This window comes from Nycticebus coucang, chromosome 11 (assembly GCF_027406575.1).
Source record: "Nycticebus coucang isolate mNycCou1 chromosome 11, mNycCou1.pri, whole genome shotgun sequence".
Lineage (NCBI taxonomy): Eukaryota > Metazoa > Chordata > Mammalia > Primates > Lorisidae > Nycticebus > Nycticebus coucang.
In genome coordinates, this window is record NC_069790.1 from 19076526 (window position 1) to 19093626 (window position 17101).

General features: G+C 43.4%; 1 protein-coding gene across 4 annotated transcripts in view; it reads left to right on the plus strand.

The window, feature by feature from the left end:
• Nucleotides 1-17101, plus strand: part of ELMO1 (engulfment and cell motility 1) — a 576900-nt gene that overhangs the window by 100260 nt on the left and 459539 nt on the right. For 3 of the 4 annotated variants that reach the window (XM_053608836.1, XM_053608837.1, XM_053608839.1), the window contains exon 2: nt 9947-10096. In XM_053608836.1, the coding sequence (XP_053464811.1) occupies nt 10019-10096 (78 nt within the window). In that variant the 5' untranslated portion in view covers nt 9947-10018. Of the gene's footprint in view, nt 1-9598; nt 9741-9946; nt 10097-17101 lie in introns of those variants that run through there. The other variant, XM_053608838.1, reaches the window with a different exon arrangement.

A 17101-nucleotide genomic window follows, 5' to 3' on the forward strand; every position in this document is an offset into this window, starting at 1 on the left:
TAGAAGAGAACTTACAGGTGTATGAGCTCTAGAATTGGGGGCCAGTTCCCACTTGGCTGCAAGGTTCAATTATGTAACTGCAATGTTTTGGGGGCTAGTCATTTAACAACATTAGAACTAAGGGTAATAGACAGATATGGTCAAGTTGACATATTAAGAGTTTTTCAATTACAAGTGACAGAAACTGAACTCAAACTCATTCGGCATAAGAGGGTAAGTGAGTTCGTAGTAGTATAACCAGGAAGAATATTAGGGTAGTTAGAGAACTGAAAGGAGTGTTAGGAACTAGAAATCACCTTAGACTCCCACCCTCTTTCTATCTTTAACATCTCTCCTCTTGGCTTGTCTTAATTTTCCTAACCTCCATCCTTGCTACTGTAGAAAGCCCTTCCCCACATCGGGGAACATGGCTACAGACTGCATCAGCTAATCCCAGGCAGACAGAGAGAGAAGAACTCTTCCTCCCAGGCCTGATCAATTCCCAGAAATCAATTTGCTTGCTTCCTTGTCTGTCCCTTTGACCGCTCACTGTATCAGGGAGACGGCACTATCATTGGCCAGGCCTGGCCACAAGCCCACTTTTGGCTGGTAGCTGGTCAGGCAGGACCTGCTACCCAAAGAAAGGGAGATGGAAAGCTTGCTGGGTGGACAAAAACCAAAGCTGCAGGAGTTCTGTAGGGCTCCGTGTGAGGGAGAAGTGCTAGAGTACAAAGTGTTAAAATTGCCTGAAGTGTTATCCAGGGATTCATGTTTTCACATTGAACTCCCTTTCTTGTTGGTTTTTAGCAACTTTCAAAAAAACTGTATTTCTTCTCAGCTAATCCTTGCATTCCATCTCATCTCTCTCTCTCTCTCTCTCTTTTTTTTTTTGCAGCAAAAATATTGTATTTATCATTCTCAATACCCATATAGTAAAATTGGTCTAAATAATGAATTTTTTAAAAAGCAGGATTAGTAAGTCACCTAAGTCAATCAGAGGAGATTTTCTCCCTTGGGGGACATTTGGCAGTATCTGAAGACATTTCAGTAAGTCATGACTGGGGGGGAGGAGGGTGAAGTGCTATTGGTATCTGTGGGGGGTGGCCAGGGAGACTGGTAACACCCTCCAGGGCCCAGGATGCCCCCCCGACCCCATAACTAAGTATAATCTGGTCCAAATGTTAATAATGTTGTGCTAATCAAAGCAAATAGACAACCTTCAGAATGGGAAAAAAGTATTTGCATATTATGAATCAGACAAAAGCTTGATAACTAGGATCTACAGCAAAGTCAAATTAATGAACAAGAAAAGAGCCAACAATCCCATACTATTACTGGGCAAGAGACATGAATAGAACCTTCTCTAAGGAAGACAGATGAATGGCTAGAAACCAAATTTGTTAGGAGTTTTTCAATTTCAAGTGACAGAAACTGAAATGAAAAAATGCTCATTGTCCCTAATCATCAGAGAAATGCAAATCAAAGCCACCCTGAGATATCACCAAACCCCAGTGAGAAGAATGGCCCACATCACAAAGTCTTGAAGCTGCAGATGCTGGTGTGGATGTGGAGAGAAGGGAACACTTTTACACTGCTGGTGGGACTGCAAACTAATATGTTTTTGGAAGGATGTATGGAGAATCCTCAAAGAACTCAAATTAGACCTCCCATTTGATCTTTTAATCCTATTACTAGGCATCTACCCAGAAGAAAAAAAGTCATTTTCTCATGAGGACATTTGCACTAGACTGTTTATCTCAGCTCAGTTTGTAATCACCAGAATGTGGAAACAACCTAAATGCCCACCAACCCAGGAATGAATTAACAAGCTGTGGTATATTTACACCATGGAATACTATTCAGCTATTAAAAGATATGTTTACCTGGATTGAGGTAGAACACATTCTTCTTAGTAAAACATCATAAGAATGGGGAAGCAAGAATCTAATGTTCTCAATTCTAATATAAAGGCGGTAGATGACCTAATACATGGTGGGGGGCAGGGAAATGAGCAAGTGAGGAGAGGGGAGGAGGGAGAGCCATGGGGGGTCAGGTGTATGGCAGGTGGAACAGAATTATAAGAGGGACTCTACCTGACAAGTGAAATCAATGCAACCTAATTCTTTGTACCCCCAATGAATCCCAAACAATAAAATAATAATAATAATAATGTTGTAAAAAGCCCTGCATTTGTTTTTTAAAATGAGAACAAAAATTCTAAGTGCCAAATATGTATTACTACAAATTTTGTGGCTTTAAAATAGTTTTGTTTATTTTTAAAGGTTTTTTGCTTGTACATGTTTTCTTGATGGTAACAGTGATGAATATTACAATAATTTGTCTGCATTCTTACCAATCAGTAAACATTTTTCTTGCAGGACAGGCAAAAAGATATATTTTGTTTAAATTTGCATTTCTCTCATTACCAATACAGGGGACCTTTGGGGTTTTTATTGATCATGCCTTTCCTCCTGTGTGGATTGCTTTGACTATTTTGTTGAAGTTGCACATTTTTTTCTTACAGATTTATGAGATTCTTATTAAAGATGTTTATGTTAGGTTGGGTCACATTTATTGCATATATTTTCTTTGAATATGTATAGTGGGTTTTGGAATGCAGAAGTTTTTAGGCTTCTTTTGCTTAAATCATCAGTCTCTTCCTTAGACGTTCTGCCGGTGGTGTTGTATGAGTTCCTAGGCCTACTGTAACGAAATGCTGTACTTCTTAAATAACAGAACTTCATTCTCTCACAGTTCTGGAGTCTAGAACGCGAAGATCAAGGTGTCATTAGGATTGCTGCCTTCTGAGGCTTCTACGCGGGGCCGTCATCCTCTCCCTGTGTCTCACGTGGCCTTCCTCTGTGCCATCTGTGTCCAAGTTTCCTTTTTGTATAAGGACACCAGTCACACTGGTGAGGGCCTGTTCTGAAGACTTCGTTTTAACTCAGTCACCTCCTTAATGGCCCTGTCTCTAAATACAGTCACATGCTGAGTTACTGGGGGTGAAGGCTTCAGCATGTGAATTTTGGAGGGTCACAATTCCGTTCGTAACGGTCATTATCCTAGAGAGTCCTCTGTCACTACCCTAAGAGTATGTAAAAATTTGGGAGAAGTTAGAGCGGCTCCTGTGGCTCAGTCGGTAAGGCGCCGGCCCCATATACCGAGAGTGGCAGGTTCAAACCCGGCCCCGGCCAAACTGCAACAAAAAAATAGCCGGGCGTTGTGGCAGGCGCCTGTAGTCCCAGCTACTCGGGAGGCTGAGGCAGGAGAATCGCTGAAGCCCAGGAGTTGGAGGTTGCTGTGAGCTGTGTGATGCCATGGCACTCTACTGAGGGCCATAAAGTGAGACTCTGTCTCTACAAAAAAAAAAAAATTTGGGAGAAGTTATGTAAACTAGCATCTGTTTAGCATCTTCATTAATTTACTGCATTTCTCAGGGCTGTAGAGAAGAGTCAGGAAAGACGGGTGAGTCCTAGTGCCCAGCTCAGGGGCTGCCTTCAGCTCCTGCCTTATGTCCCTTCTGCCAACTGTCCCTCTGTGATGACAACTCAGAACACTGTCAAAGCAAAGACTTTTCTCTGCAGATTTCCTTCATAATGTGAGCCAACAGTAGCTAATGGCACGTTGTCCCACCTGGCAAGTAAATGGGCTAAGTTATTACTAAGATTAGCATTTATGGCTTTTGTCACATACATAAAATTGAATATTGAGGGTCCACATTTGATACCATTTTCCTTTCCTCACTTTGTTCTGAATGCTTGTATGTTCTGTTTTGAAGGCACAGTATTCTCTACCTTCTGAAGCCATAAACCTGTCCTCGGAATGGCAATCAGGTCCCTGATAAAGGCAGATTCTGAAATGGAACCCCTCCATGTCTCACTCCAGCCAGACCCTCCAGGATAGGCGGGTAGAAGGACGCAGGCCCACCACTGCTGCTCCCAGGATTTTTCCAGGCAGGCACTGCTCATCTGTGTGACTAGTCAAGAGGAATGTCTGTCACCTTCCTGAAACACATTTAAGAGGTGAAACAAAGCCTGTATTCACAAGCCTAGATAATCCCAACATCCTGAATAACGTCATGCTGGTAGTTCCTGTCCCTTACTGTATTCTTGGACCTAGACAGTAAATGTATTGAGATAGTATCAGTCTGTTTGGAATAAAAGGATTGGTGGCACAAAGAAAAGAAGAACAGATTTTATCCGAGCCTGTTTCAATGGGCCTTTCTGAGGTTCAATGTACCATGCAGGGCAGTGTCCTCAAAAATGCAAAGTAGAAAGCTCCAGGAAACCTGAGTAGGGCAGAGAAAGCGAATAGAAGGCAGCTTTCAGGGGCTGCCCCTTCCTGAGGCCCTTTCTCTTTCCACCTATCCTAATGGAGAAAGATAATGTTGTCTATTTCTTTTTCTATGAAGGACCACTCAACATTTAAAATCTAGGACTAGCATCTGTATTCCCAGTACCCCCATTATAGACCCGTTATTCATCACTAACAGATAATGATGGTTAGTGGGGCAGAGGACAGGTTTCCTGGGGAGGAAGCTAGAGGCCAAGGAAGAAGCAAATAGTTTCTCCAGCTTTTGTGTTTCTCTCCCATTGATCTGCCCTGGCCTCCCTTGGCCCATCATGCACTCTTGGAGTGAAGTGGGGGATGGATGCACAGTTCACTGGGGCAAGGGTGTAAGTTTTCACAACACAGAGCTTCTATAGGAATGGCCTTACAGACTTGATTTTTTTTTCTCGGTAGGGTTTGCTGTGGGACAGAAAGACTAGAAATAGGATAAAAGGGTTTAAAGCTATTGCAGGGACCCAAAATTAAAATTACATGGGAAATTCAGGAGAACAAAAAAATCTATCAAGTTTTTGGAACTTTCTGAGACCCAGGAATGAATGAAGATATCTGGGAAACACATGTCAAAAGGTAACAGATCTTTAAGGACTACGGCGAGGTGAGATTTAAACACAGAGGCACACAGAAGAAACGTGGGTATAAGACAGTGGGCACAGATATATAAACTTCTAGATGGGAATCACGAGTGATTTTTCTCTGTTGTCGCCACCATGCTCCCCAAAGCTAAGCAGATGTTCAGCAGAAGAGTGGACTTGCTCAGCATTCATAGAATCGCATGTAATGATGTGCAGACTTCCATAACTAGCATTAGAGTAAGAATCAACTCCTCTGTCTCATTTAACTTACCTGTAAATAAGCAATTAGCATGCATATGGAGCTTATAGAATCTTATTATTAAATGTGAAATATGGTCCAATCCAGCAGGCAAGCAGAAATAGTTTAGAATGCTTCTTTCTTTGTCCACCTCCAGGGATTTGCTAGTGACCTTAGACGGCATAATGGCTGGAATGTCTCACCAGCTGCGTAGACCTCCCTGTTGTCTCTCTCTGTAGTGGTTCTTAAATTTCAGTTTGCATGAGAATTATTATACTTGGCTTTCTACACAAATTCATGTAGCTTATATTTACTGGGCAATTTAAGTAATACTGGGTTATCCATTTGGGGATTTTGACAACAGTAGGCTCAGTTTTACTGTGGGTAGCTCTAATGAGACGTTAGTTGTGGAGGGGATGCGTTCTTCCAACAACCAAGTATTAAAATACCTATGCGGCTGGCCCGGGTCTGTCACTGTCAGCAGGATGTGGACCTTGCTCTTAGAGTGCTCCAGGTACGTGGGGAGAAGCTGACAGCTGGAGTCCAGGCCACGTGTGCCTTGCGGAGGGAAGCAAAGGACACCGGAAGCCTGAGTGTGCTGGCTGGAGATTTTAAATATATTTCCATCTCTGTTACACCTGACCAAGCTTTGGGCCTGTACGTTGATATTTCCTGGAGAGCCCAGGAAATATCATTGTGCTGGGTTCAAGGATGACTTGTCCTGATCATTAGTAATCGGACCACCTCTCACCACCTCTCAACCAAGGGCATTCTTGATTGTTGAGAGCAGGGGTGACAGTTGACCTCTAGAGGGTAGAGGCCAGGGATGCTGGCAGCCATCCTACAATGCACAAGACAGCCCCCACAGCAAAGAACTATGGCCTCAGCTACTAATTGGGCCAAGAGTGAGAAAACCGGAGGTAGAATCTTTCTCCACTGAATTTTATCAGAATTAAGGATAACTGTATAGAAAAGCCTTAAAAGCAAATTGTTTCCCATGGAAATGTAAATTTGAGAGGATAAAATAGGGACTTTCGGGGATCAGATGTGATGGCTTATTCATTCTGCAGTTGCGCAGACTACACTCCTCACCGTTCCCCCAGGCCCCATCCCTTGAGGGTTGTCAGTGTGGACAAACATGGATGAGGTCTAACTGGGGTAGTTAAGTGAAGTCCCGAGGGGAAGCCTGCTTCTCAATAGCTGCTTTGTACACTGCTCCCCCCACACTCTCCATGGAGGCCCAGGGCAGCCACCCTATTATATTCTCACCTGCTCAACAGGTTTTCCTTGAACGTCTTTGAGAAATAAATACCAGTTAAGGGGGTAGAAAAACAAGCTTGGCCTTTGATTCCTAGCAGGTTAGATGACCTCTTTTGGTATAATTCTAGACTCTTATGCAGAGGGGGAGAAGAGTGTTTAAAATACATTTTAATTGTTATTATCTATTCTCTTGCCTGCCCCCGCCCACTGTGTATTCTTTGTTTTGAATGGTGTTATCTGATATTCACACAGAGTCTGTTTTCACTTAAGAGCCCACTTTCTTATCGCAGAGTGTATAATTGAATTTGAGTCTCGAACTGAAGTGATTGGGTACATGTAGGAGATGTCATTCTTAGACTTTTCAAGTATTCAAAGAGGCTAGACGATGAAGTCCAAGGCACAAGATTGTGGCCTTGTATCTGTGCATATGACACACCAGAATTATTTAACAACTTCCTATTGTTGGATATTCAATTGTTTTCAAGTTTGGGGAGTTATAGACAAAACAGGAATTGGCATTGTTACGTTAGTTATTTCTGGAAGCTAACATCATATAAAATTAAAGTTACTCAGACAGAATGCAGAATTATAGAGCTTTTGGTACAGTTTGTCAAAGACTCTTGAAAGTGGCCCCAGTTTACACTCCGGACAGATATGTGTGGGCATACACTTCCTTCTTTAGAAGTCACAACCCAGACAAGAGTATAGCAAATGAAGCTACCAAGTGTGACCCAGTTTGAGAACTCAATCTCTTGCTGGTTAGTCCTTACTTACTGGCTTCAGTAATTCTATTTCAGGAACATACTAGGCATGCCCTTGCCTCAGGGCCTTAGCACTTGTTTTTCCTTGGCCTGGGACATGATTTCTCCAAACGTCTACCATCTCAATTCCTCACCTATCCCTAGCATGCCTATTATCCTAGCACCCTGGAAGGCCAAGGTGGGTGGATTGCTTCAGTTGAGGAATTTGAGAGCAGCCAAGCAAGAGCAAGACCCTGTTTCTATCAAAAACAAAACAAAACAACAACAATTAAAAAACAAACAAACAAAAAGAAAATAGAAAACTAGCTAGATCTGGTGGCACATGCCTGTAGTCCTTGCTACTCAGGAGGTTGAGGCAAGAGGATCACTTGAACCCAAGATTTTGGCATGGCACTGTGCCCAGGGCCATGAGGGAGACTCTGCCTCAAACAACAACAACAGCAAAAAAAAGGAAAGCAATCCCTGCCCCTTCCACACAGATGCAGGCACAGCTTCAGAGCCTGCATCTTTCCTGTTTTATTTACTCCACGTCCCGATTGCTAACACCAGCACTTGCTGCAGTGTATCCCTAGTATGGAGAATAGGCCTGGCACAAAGAGGCTCAACAATTATTTGTCGAACAAGTGGCTAAACCTCTGCTTTGTAGATCAGCTCTTTCTGGTCACCACTGATTGGCTTCACAGCAGGCGTCCATAATCATCCTTGGCCAAAGGAGCAGCAGTTTTGTCGTGGTTCATTTCCTTGCTTGTCAGCTCTGCTGCAGTTAGTTGTTTATATAACTGCTGGTGTAGTTGAGGCTCCATTATTAACTCTGCCAGCTCTGTTGTCTCAGTACTGTCCAGCGGCCATTGTGATCTAGGAGAGTAACTGACAAGGCTTACTGTGGTCTCACTACTTATAAAGGACCAGATGCACATATTCGATTAAGATATTCATACAGAAAACAATTTCTTTAAAAAGACCAAGAACCCAATAGAAAAGGGACAAAGGATTTAGACAGTTCACAGAAAAGAGAGCACATACCTTTTCATTTCCAGGTTCAACCTCACTCACAGTAAGAGAAATGCAATTTAGAATTACATTGAGTTTTTTTTTTTTAAACCTGTCAGGTTTGCAAAAATTAAAACTGTTGGTGAGACTGTGTAAATTGACAACCTGTTACATCGGAGGAGGGAGTGTTTTGGTACAACTATAGTAGAGGGATATTTGAGAATGGCTGTCAAAATTTAAAACTGCATATACTCTTTGACCCAGCAGTTTCATTCATGTGAAGCTATTATAAGGATGTACTAGTGCATGTGCAAAATTAAGTGTGCATAAGTTTGTGTATCACTGTGTTATTTATAATAGCCAAAGGTAAGAAGTCATCCGAGGGCCCGCAGTGGATGACTGGGTTCATCAGGTAGGATGCATTTGTACAGTGAACTCCGGTGCGGCTACGTAAAGGGTGAGGAAGCTCTGTTTGTACTAACACAGACAGATCTAGACGGTACACTAGGTGGGGGAGAAAGGTGTGGAATGCTGCCTTTTAAAAGGAGGGTGGAAAGGGTGGTGCCTGTGGCTCAGTGAGTAGGGCGCCGGCCCCATATACCAAGGGTGGCAGGTTCAAACCCAGCCCCGGCCGAACTGCAACCAAAAAATAGCTAGCTGGGCATTGTGGCGGGTGCCTGTAGTCCCAGCTGCTCGGGAGGCTGAGGCAGGAGAATCGTGGAAGCCCAAGAGCTGGAGGTTACTGTGAGTGACGTCATGGCACTCTACTTAGGGCGGTGAAGTGAGACTCTGTCTCTACAAAAATAAATAAATAAATAAAAATAAATAAAAGGAGGGTGGAAAATGTAAAAGTATAGTTTTGTATTTGCCTTCTATACTTGAAGAAATTCTGGAGAGATACCTAAGAAGCTAATAACTTTTGGTAGCTAGGAGGTTAGGGGGTGAAAATGGATAATTGGTGGGTGTGTGACATTGGCAGAAGGAAGACAGTGCTGCACATCTTTACACACACACGCACACATACTCACACACATATTTTGAATCGTGTGATCAATAAAATTGAAATTAAAAAAAGAAATGGCTAGCCTGAGAAGAGGAGGAAGAGGATAAGGGCTGCTTCCCTTGTGTAGCAGCACTCTTCTTTCAAAGGAGAATTCAAGGCCTGTTTTGAAGGCTGTTCTATTTACATCTGTACAGTTTTCTCCCCACCCCTGGAAGGCGCATTATGTGAACTGGCCTTGGGGAGGGACTGTGTGTGTGTGTGCGTGTGTGTATGTGTATGAACTTTTGGGATATTTCTCCTTCCTCATAATATCCTTGTTGCTATAGTGCAGCGATCTATTTGTGACACAAAACGCTTTAAAGAAATGCTGCTTCCTGACCATGACTTCCTGGGCAATCTGTCCTTCCGGAGACTGCTGACAGTCAGGCGTTTATATGCATGTCTGGACGGGGAGAGTAAGCCTGGCTCGTTCATTCCCCAGGCACCATTTGGAGCAGCACGCAGTGCTAAGGCACAGCTTCTTGCCACTGGAGATTTGCCCCGGCCACATCCTCCAAGACAGGCTCCCCTGGTGGCTTTGATTCAGGGTATTGCCCCCGACTCCCTCATCTCTCTTCTTTCCTGGGGAGCTTGCGGTGCCTTTGGTTGCACCTCTGCGTCTTCACCACCCCGGGCACCAAGGGGAGCCGTTTTTCGTACCAAACCACCGGTGAAAACAGGAAGTGATGAAGCAGAATTCACCCGGCATCTACAGAGAGTGACTTCTCTTTCTCTTTTTGTCATTCCCCATTAGGTATAGACACGTGTGGCCTCTACGCTGTAGGATCCCCAGTTCCACTGGCTTTGGACGTTTTGGGGGCTCACAATGCCGCCACCCGCGGACATCGTCAAGGTGGCCATAGAATGGCCGGGCGCCTACCCCAAACTCATGGAAATTGATCAGGTTAGTAGTGTGGATGGCAATTGGGTATTTTCAGTTTCCTTTCTACATTGGAATTTTCAGAGACTTTAGGTAACTCTTTTCCCCATCTTTCTCTCTCTGCCTGTGTTGAAAATCTCTGCAATAATGGTTTAAGTGTATTTGATTTCTGTACCACATGCAGTGGCGGCGGGTAGGGGTTTTGTGCTCTTCTAATGTCTACTTGGATTGTGTCAATACGCGGTTTGTGTCTGAAGCTGGGAGGGAGGCGGGAGGGACAAATGCATCAGGCTCTGGGCAGTGGACACGGTGGAGACTGCCCCAGCTCTGCCTTACAGTGACTCATGAATATGCACAGATTGTTTTAACATAGTCAACAAAAAACTTAATATCTTGTATCATTTTTCTCTGCACTGTTTGCAGAAGCAGCCATGTATACTGGCGCTTTGTTATATTAACAGCTTTATGATGAAATTAGTATAGAGGGGCTCAGTCTTGGATCCTAGCCAATTGTAATTTTATTTTTAGAGTAAAATTCACTGTGTGTCTAGCATATTGTCTGACATGTAGTAAATGCTCAGTAAATATTTATTGAATTTGAAAAAACATCAAGAAAGTTTATAAAAGTGATTTTACCTATAAAGGCATCCTTTAGATCTTGAGAGTCGTATGGTATGGTTCTCATTTACTAGTTGATTATAGGCTATCTTGGCCTGGTTGTGTTTATCCTCACTTAACTACAGTCACGCTTGGAGTATGAGGAAAAAAGAGCTGGGACTAATATACACTTAAGGGTTTCATAAAGCAAGTCATGCAGGATTCTGTATGGCTTTCTGCAGTTTTAAAATTACAATCCCATGGCAACTCTAATCTTTATTTATGCTCTTGATACTATTTTATGATTATTATTTACAGTTTTGTTTCCTAGTAAGATATTATTCTCTAGTAGAAGACCAGTGCAAGAGTGAGAAGGCATTGTGTGAATCCAAAAGAATCACTAAAACGAATTATATAGTTCAGAATTAGTTGAACTTCAGTTGAATGTAAGAAAGGGTGTGTTTTGGGGATTTGTGTCATCGGACTATACATCACTATCATTTTTCCTACTAAGATTTTTTTTTTAGTGACTTTGGAAGTGATCCATGCAAACAGAGAAAAGTAGAGACTCCGGTATTTTTGTGTACGATCGTTTGAGACAACACATGCTTGTCTTTTTTCATGTGTGGTTTGAGATAGGGTGCTAATTAAACTTTACCTTAAAAATAACGTCTGGAGATACTTGGTGCGGACTAAATGTAGTTGGGATTAGGTTTGGTTGTAACATAAGAGAACAGTGGCTTCCATGAAATAGAGTTTGTCCCTCCCAAACACGTAGCAGTCTTGGGTGTTCCACAGGGGTGTTCCAGGCCCTTCTATAAGGGGCCAAGGACCAGACACTGGGACGTCTCCTGATCCTGTTAGAAATGCAGACCCTCTGGTCCTGCCCTAGATCTCCTAACCCAGAATCTGCATTTTGACAAGATCTCCAGAGGAATCACTGTGCATAGTTGAGCCTGAGAAGTAATGAGTTGGGTGTGTGGTATCCAAACTTAGGTGCTTATCGGAAAACCACCTGGGCACTTTTTAAATAAGTGCTCTCAGTAACCCTATTCCAAGAGAATCTAATTCATTTGTTCCAAAAACCTATTTAATTTTGATCTGCCATGGTTGGTGGAGTTCTGGAACCTCTGCTTTAAGACAGCAGTTCTTGGTACACATTCCTAGGTACCTGTGGAGTCTGTATGGTGTTCTGTGCTTTTTAGCAACGGCCTTCACGGTGTGTGTGTTTTAATAATCTTTTTTTAATCTTTTTATTTTGGAATCATTTTAGATTTACAGAAAATAATAAAGATTGTACATACTTATATTTATATACTTATTCGCGTTTCCTCTAATATTAACATCTGAATCTTGGTACATTTGTCAAATCTAAGAAATTGGAATTGGCACATTACATTAACTAAACCATGAACTTTATTTGGATTTCATCAGTTTTGCCACTGTTCTGGGATTCAGGAATATCAACCACATTGTATGCGGTTGTCGTGTTCCCTAAGTCTTCTTCCATCTTGAATAGTTACTCAGGCTTTCCTTGTTTTGGGGGGCCTGATGGCTTTGATGAATAACTGTTTGATAGAATTTCTAGCACAAGGAAATTGTAAGAATAGCACAAAGAATTCCTGTCCACCTACACTTTTTCTGAACCATTTACTTGGGGCTTGGAGGCACCATCGCCCTATTCTCCCTAAATAATCAGACTGTATTTCCTAAGTATAAAATCATTCTCTTACATAACCACAGTACTTTCATAAAAACCAGGAAACTGAATACCTACGTAACACAATCATCACATTCACAGTTTGTGGCCCATATTCACATTTCATCACTTGTCCCCAAAAGGTCATTTTTTAGATACTTTTTCTACAGTCTAATATCCCGTTCAGGCTCATGTACTATGTTTATTGTCATGTCTCTTTGATCTCCATTGACCCGAAATAATTCCTTGGTTTTTACTGTTTGTGACTTTGACATTTTTGTAACGTACAAGATATCTATTTTATGGAAAGCCCTTCAGTTTGGGATCCTCTCCTAGAGATTAGACTCGATTTTGCATTTTTTGCAGAAATGGCAGGGAAACGGTGTTGCGTCCTTTTGGGGCCATTGTATCAGGAGGCATATAATGTTGAGTTGCCTTTTCTTGATGATTATTCCGGGCTTACAGGTAAGAATATTGGTGTTCAGAGAAGCTACATGATCTGTCTGTCAGTCTCCCTTCCTCCAAAGACTAAAGTGCAGTCCTCCTGTTAGTGCCAGGCGGAGACCAAGATAAGGAGTTAGGAATCCAGACTCTTCCTGCCCTAAAGTTGCTGAAGTTGGAGTGGGACTTAGTGGCAGTGTTGGTGGCACAAACAGTTTCTTCATCAGAAGTTGGCACAGGAATTGGAAGTATATTTGCACATGCAGCGAAGAGTGACTATTCCCTGGGTTTCCCCCTAATCCTCGGCCTGTTTAGTAAGCATAACTTAACCTGTCTCTCTCACATTGCATGTGAGCTTCATTTAGAAACCTCTTCACTTTTTTAAAAACTGGATAGCTACTATTTCACTAGATGGTATTTTCAAAAACCGGGTTAGACATTGCTGCTCTACATTCTCCTGAAATTTTGAGTGTCCCTCCCCTTATCACATTGTGTTGTCATCATCTGTCAACTTAACCCAGTGGTCCGCAACCTCGAGTGTGAGCAAGGATCACCTAGGAAGCTTGTGCAGATTTTGATTCTGTCAGCTAAGGCCAGCCCCTTCATCTGCCTCCGTGATAAGCACCAGATGACTGTGAGGCAAGGGCTCCCACAATTAAGGAAGCAGACTGGGTGGCTGGGTGTGGTGACTCATGCCTATAATCCTAGCACTCTAGGAGGCCAAGGCACATGGATTGCTTGAGCTCTGGAGTTCAAGACCAGCGTGAGCAAGAGCAAGACCCCATCTCTACTAAAAATACAGAGCTAGCCGGGCATCATGGTGGCACCTGTAGTCCTAGCTACTCAGGAGCCTGAAGCAAGAGGATCACATGGGTCCAATATTCTGAGGTTGCTGAGAGCTGTGATGACACTGCGGCACCCTCCCCAGGGTGACAGACTGAGACTCTGTCTCAAAAAAATAAAAAGAGAGAAAGAAACAGACTTGAGAGTGGCTTGTCTTTGAGTGCTGTTTCTCTGGGCCTGGTAACAGTCTGTACTTAAAATAAAAAGAATGTTTTAGCCAGGTGCGGTGGCTCATACCTGCAGTCCTAGCACTCTGGGTGGCCGAAGTGGGTGGATTACTTGAGCTCGCAAGTTTGAGACCAGCCTGAGAAGAGCAAGAGCCCATCTCTACTGAAAATAGAAAGACTCAGGCAAGAGGGTTGCTTGAGCCCCAAAGTTGGAGGTTGTTGTGAGGTACAACGCCATGGCACTCTACTCTGGGCAACAGCTTGACGCTCTGTCTGAAAAAAAAAAAAAGGATGTTTCGTTAGTGAATAACTGGGAGAGCTGCTTCCTGAGTGGTGATTATCTTACCAGGTGCTCATTTATGCTCAGCCATCCTCTGATAGTGCCTGTTGTGTTAAAGGGGACATCTGCCCTCAGTGGACTTGTTTAACTTCTTTCTAAATTTTCAGCAGAACATTTCATGTTTCCATTTACCAGGAAAGAACACCAGGAGCTTCTTAAAAATGCACTTTGCTGAATCGTGCAAAGCTCTCCAAAGAGTCACCAGCTGGCTCGTTCCTGGCTTCTGCTCCAGCCTTCACTGTCTATTGTTGAGAGTCAACCTTGAGGCCCCACTTGAGGCTAAGCAGTCTGGATATACCAAGGCTCTCGCACCCCCTGTTCTTGTTAACATGCTATTTATTGAACAGTGGATTTCTCAGTCTAGAATGTAGAATTCTGACAGGGGGCATCTACTAATGGGCAGTGCGGAATGATGAGAAGCACAGGTTCCAGGGGCATTGAAGTGTGGGTGTGAGTCCTTGTCCTAGTGCCTTCGGCTGCTAAAATAAATTCCTTTAAACTGGATACTTTATAAACAACAGAGATTTGAGTTCTGGAGGCTGAGAAGTACAAGATCAAAGTACTAGTCGTTTCCCACAATGGTGTCGTCCCTGTGTCTTCACAGGCATAAGGGACAATGGGCTCCCTTCTGCCTCTTTACAATGGCACTGATCCCATTCAGGAGTGGTCTACTCTGGAGACCTCATTCCCTCCTCCTCTGAGGAGCCACCTCCTACTGCCATCACCATGGTGGTTTGGTTCAACATTTGAATTTGGGGTGGGAGGACCCAATCTTTCAGACCATGGCAGTCTTTCATGGAGCCCTGCTTTCTGTCAGGCTCAGTAGGGCTCGTTGAACCTTAGTCTTTCTTAGAAAATTGGGATAAAAATTTGCTACTTTTATGATCCTCATAAAGATTAAAGAACATGTGTAAAAAGAATATAGCACATTATCTGGCTCAGAGTAAGTGCTCAATAAAGACAGCCATGGTTGCTGTTAGTTTAAGGAAGTTCTCATTAGATGGGAAAATTAGATACTCTGGTTTTCTGTTTCCTTCCATCATGAATAATGTGCCTTGGTTCTTATTCTTTCTCTGACTTACTTTTTAAATGTTTAGGAAGGAGAGGAAATTAAAGAGTGAGAAGCATCATTATTAGACAATGAAGAAAGGTACTAAGTGGGCATGTAGCCAGTTTATGCTTTGGAGTATTCACTGGCTCCCTAGCACTTTCTATGGTAGTTCCTTCCATCTCTTAGCCACTCGCTAACATTTCTGGGCAGCAGCTCTTCTGTTCCCTGAACAAACTCTTGGTCCTCCATTATCTCCTGCCCCCGCCCTGCCACCTCACTTGCTTTCCAACATGGATGGTTTTACCAGAAAGCACCACTTACTTGTGCTGTGCCTCAGAGCTTCTCAGCCTGTGCATTCACCTGGTGCCACAGCTCTCTTCATTCCTTTTTCTTCTGCCATCCTGTCTTCCTTTTCTATAGCCTTCATTTTCCTTTTGGGACTGCCACTTTCTTCTGAAAGGCCTAACCCAACCCCCATCTGTTTTGTGCCAAATTTTCCCCCCTTAATTTTAGAGATGGGGTCTTGCTGTGTCACCCAAGTTGGAGTGCCGTGGGTGACCATGGCTTACTGCAGCCTCGAACGCCTGGGCTCAAGTGATCCTTGCACCTCGGCCTCCCCAGTACCTGGGACTACAGGTGTGAGCCACCATGCCACGTATGTTTTAACCCATCTTTTCCACATTAGCTGGGGCTTTTCCCATCTATATCTTATTCGTTTATTCTTTTTTTCGTTCTTCTGTTCCTACTTTGGAAAAGTCCCCCCTTGACCTAGTAACTCCTTTGCTAGTGTTTCATTTATTGCCTGGTTTTCCATTATCCGTTTATTTAAAGGTTACCAGTATGTGCCATCTATGTTGTTGCAGTGTCTCCTTTCATCTTTGGATGGATAATAATTTTCCTCTCTCTAAGGCTTCCCTCTTGGATGGCAATAGTGCTTTCTAGTTTGCTAAATCAAGTGGCTGCCTTGAACACCTTCACTCTCTTGATTACACGTCACAATGCTAATCTTGAACTCCCCACTCCCTTCTTCCAGCTTGAATGCCTGAGATTCTTCCTCCTTTGATTAGTCACTATCAATTGTTTTCATGGTTCCATACATTGCTCCTTTCTAGATCTGTTTCAACCTCAATACTTAGCCCTCTCGGTTGTGTGTCCACTGTTGACACTGTCCCATGTAGTCTCATGCTTGTTAAGTTTCACTTCTGCCTAAATACATAACACCAGCTCCCCTCCCCAGCCTGCCCTCCTGGGTAACCACCAAGTTTCATTGCTCTGTTTGACTCCCCTGGGTAAGCCTTCATGCAGTTGCCTACGGACAAGTGGTTAATGAAACTGCCCAAATGTGAACCTGAAGAAAGGGGGTCTCACAGGTGCTACCAACTTTTTGAAGTTATTTCCTGTAGAGGAGGGATAGTTAAATGTGTTATTTTTGTCCCAAGCATATGAAGTCCATCCTTTGCCAAAGAGAAGCCAGCAGGAGCCATCTCAGCAGGTGAGGGGTTCCATCATTTCTGCTAAGTGTACATCAGACAACTGCTAGGAGAGGCTGCCCTGAGCTGATGTAGGCCCAGAAAGGGTGGTGGGAAGAGACACACTGTTTCCAACCTTCGTGCTGCACCATCCTTCTCAAACGGTTTGGGGGAGGGGGCGTGTGGAATGGGCTTCCGGGCATTCTCAGCTCCCTTCTGCTGCAGAACTTTTTACTTATGGCTGGTTTGGGGAAAGCTTTTGTGTGAAGAACGTATACTGCAATTAACAAAAAATTACTCTTGGATGATTCTTGAGCTTTTTAGTGGTCCTGAGACTTCAGTCAGATTTCTTCGCATGGCTTTGCATCCTTCCGTATTTCCCCCGAGCAGTATCCTTGCTCCCAGGATGTATCTGCAGGTGC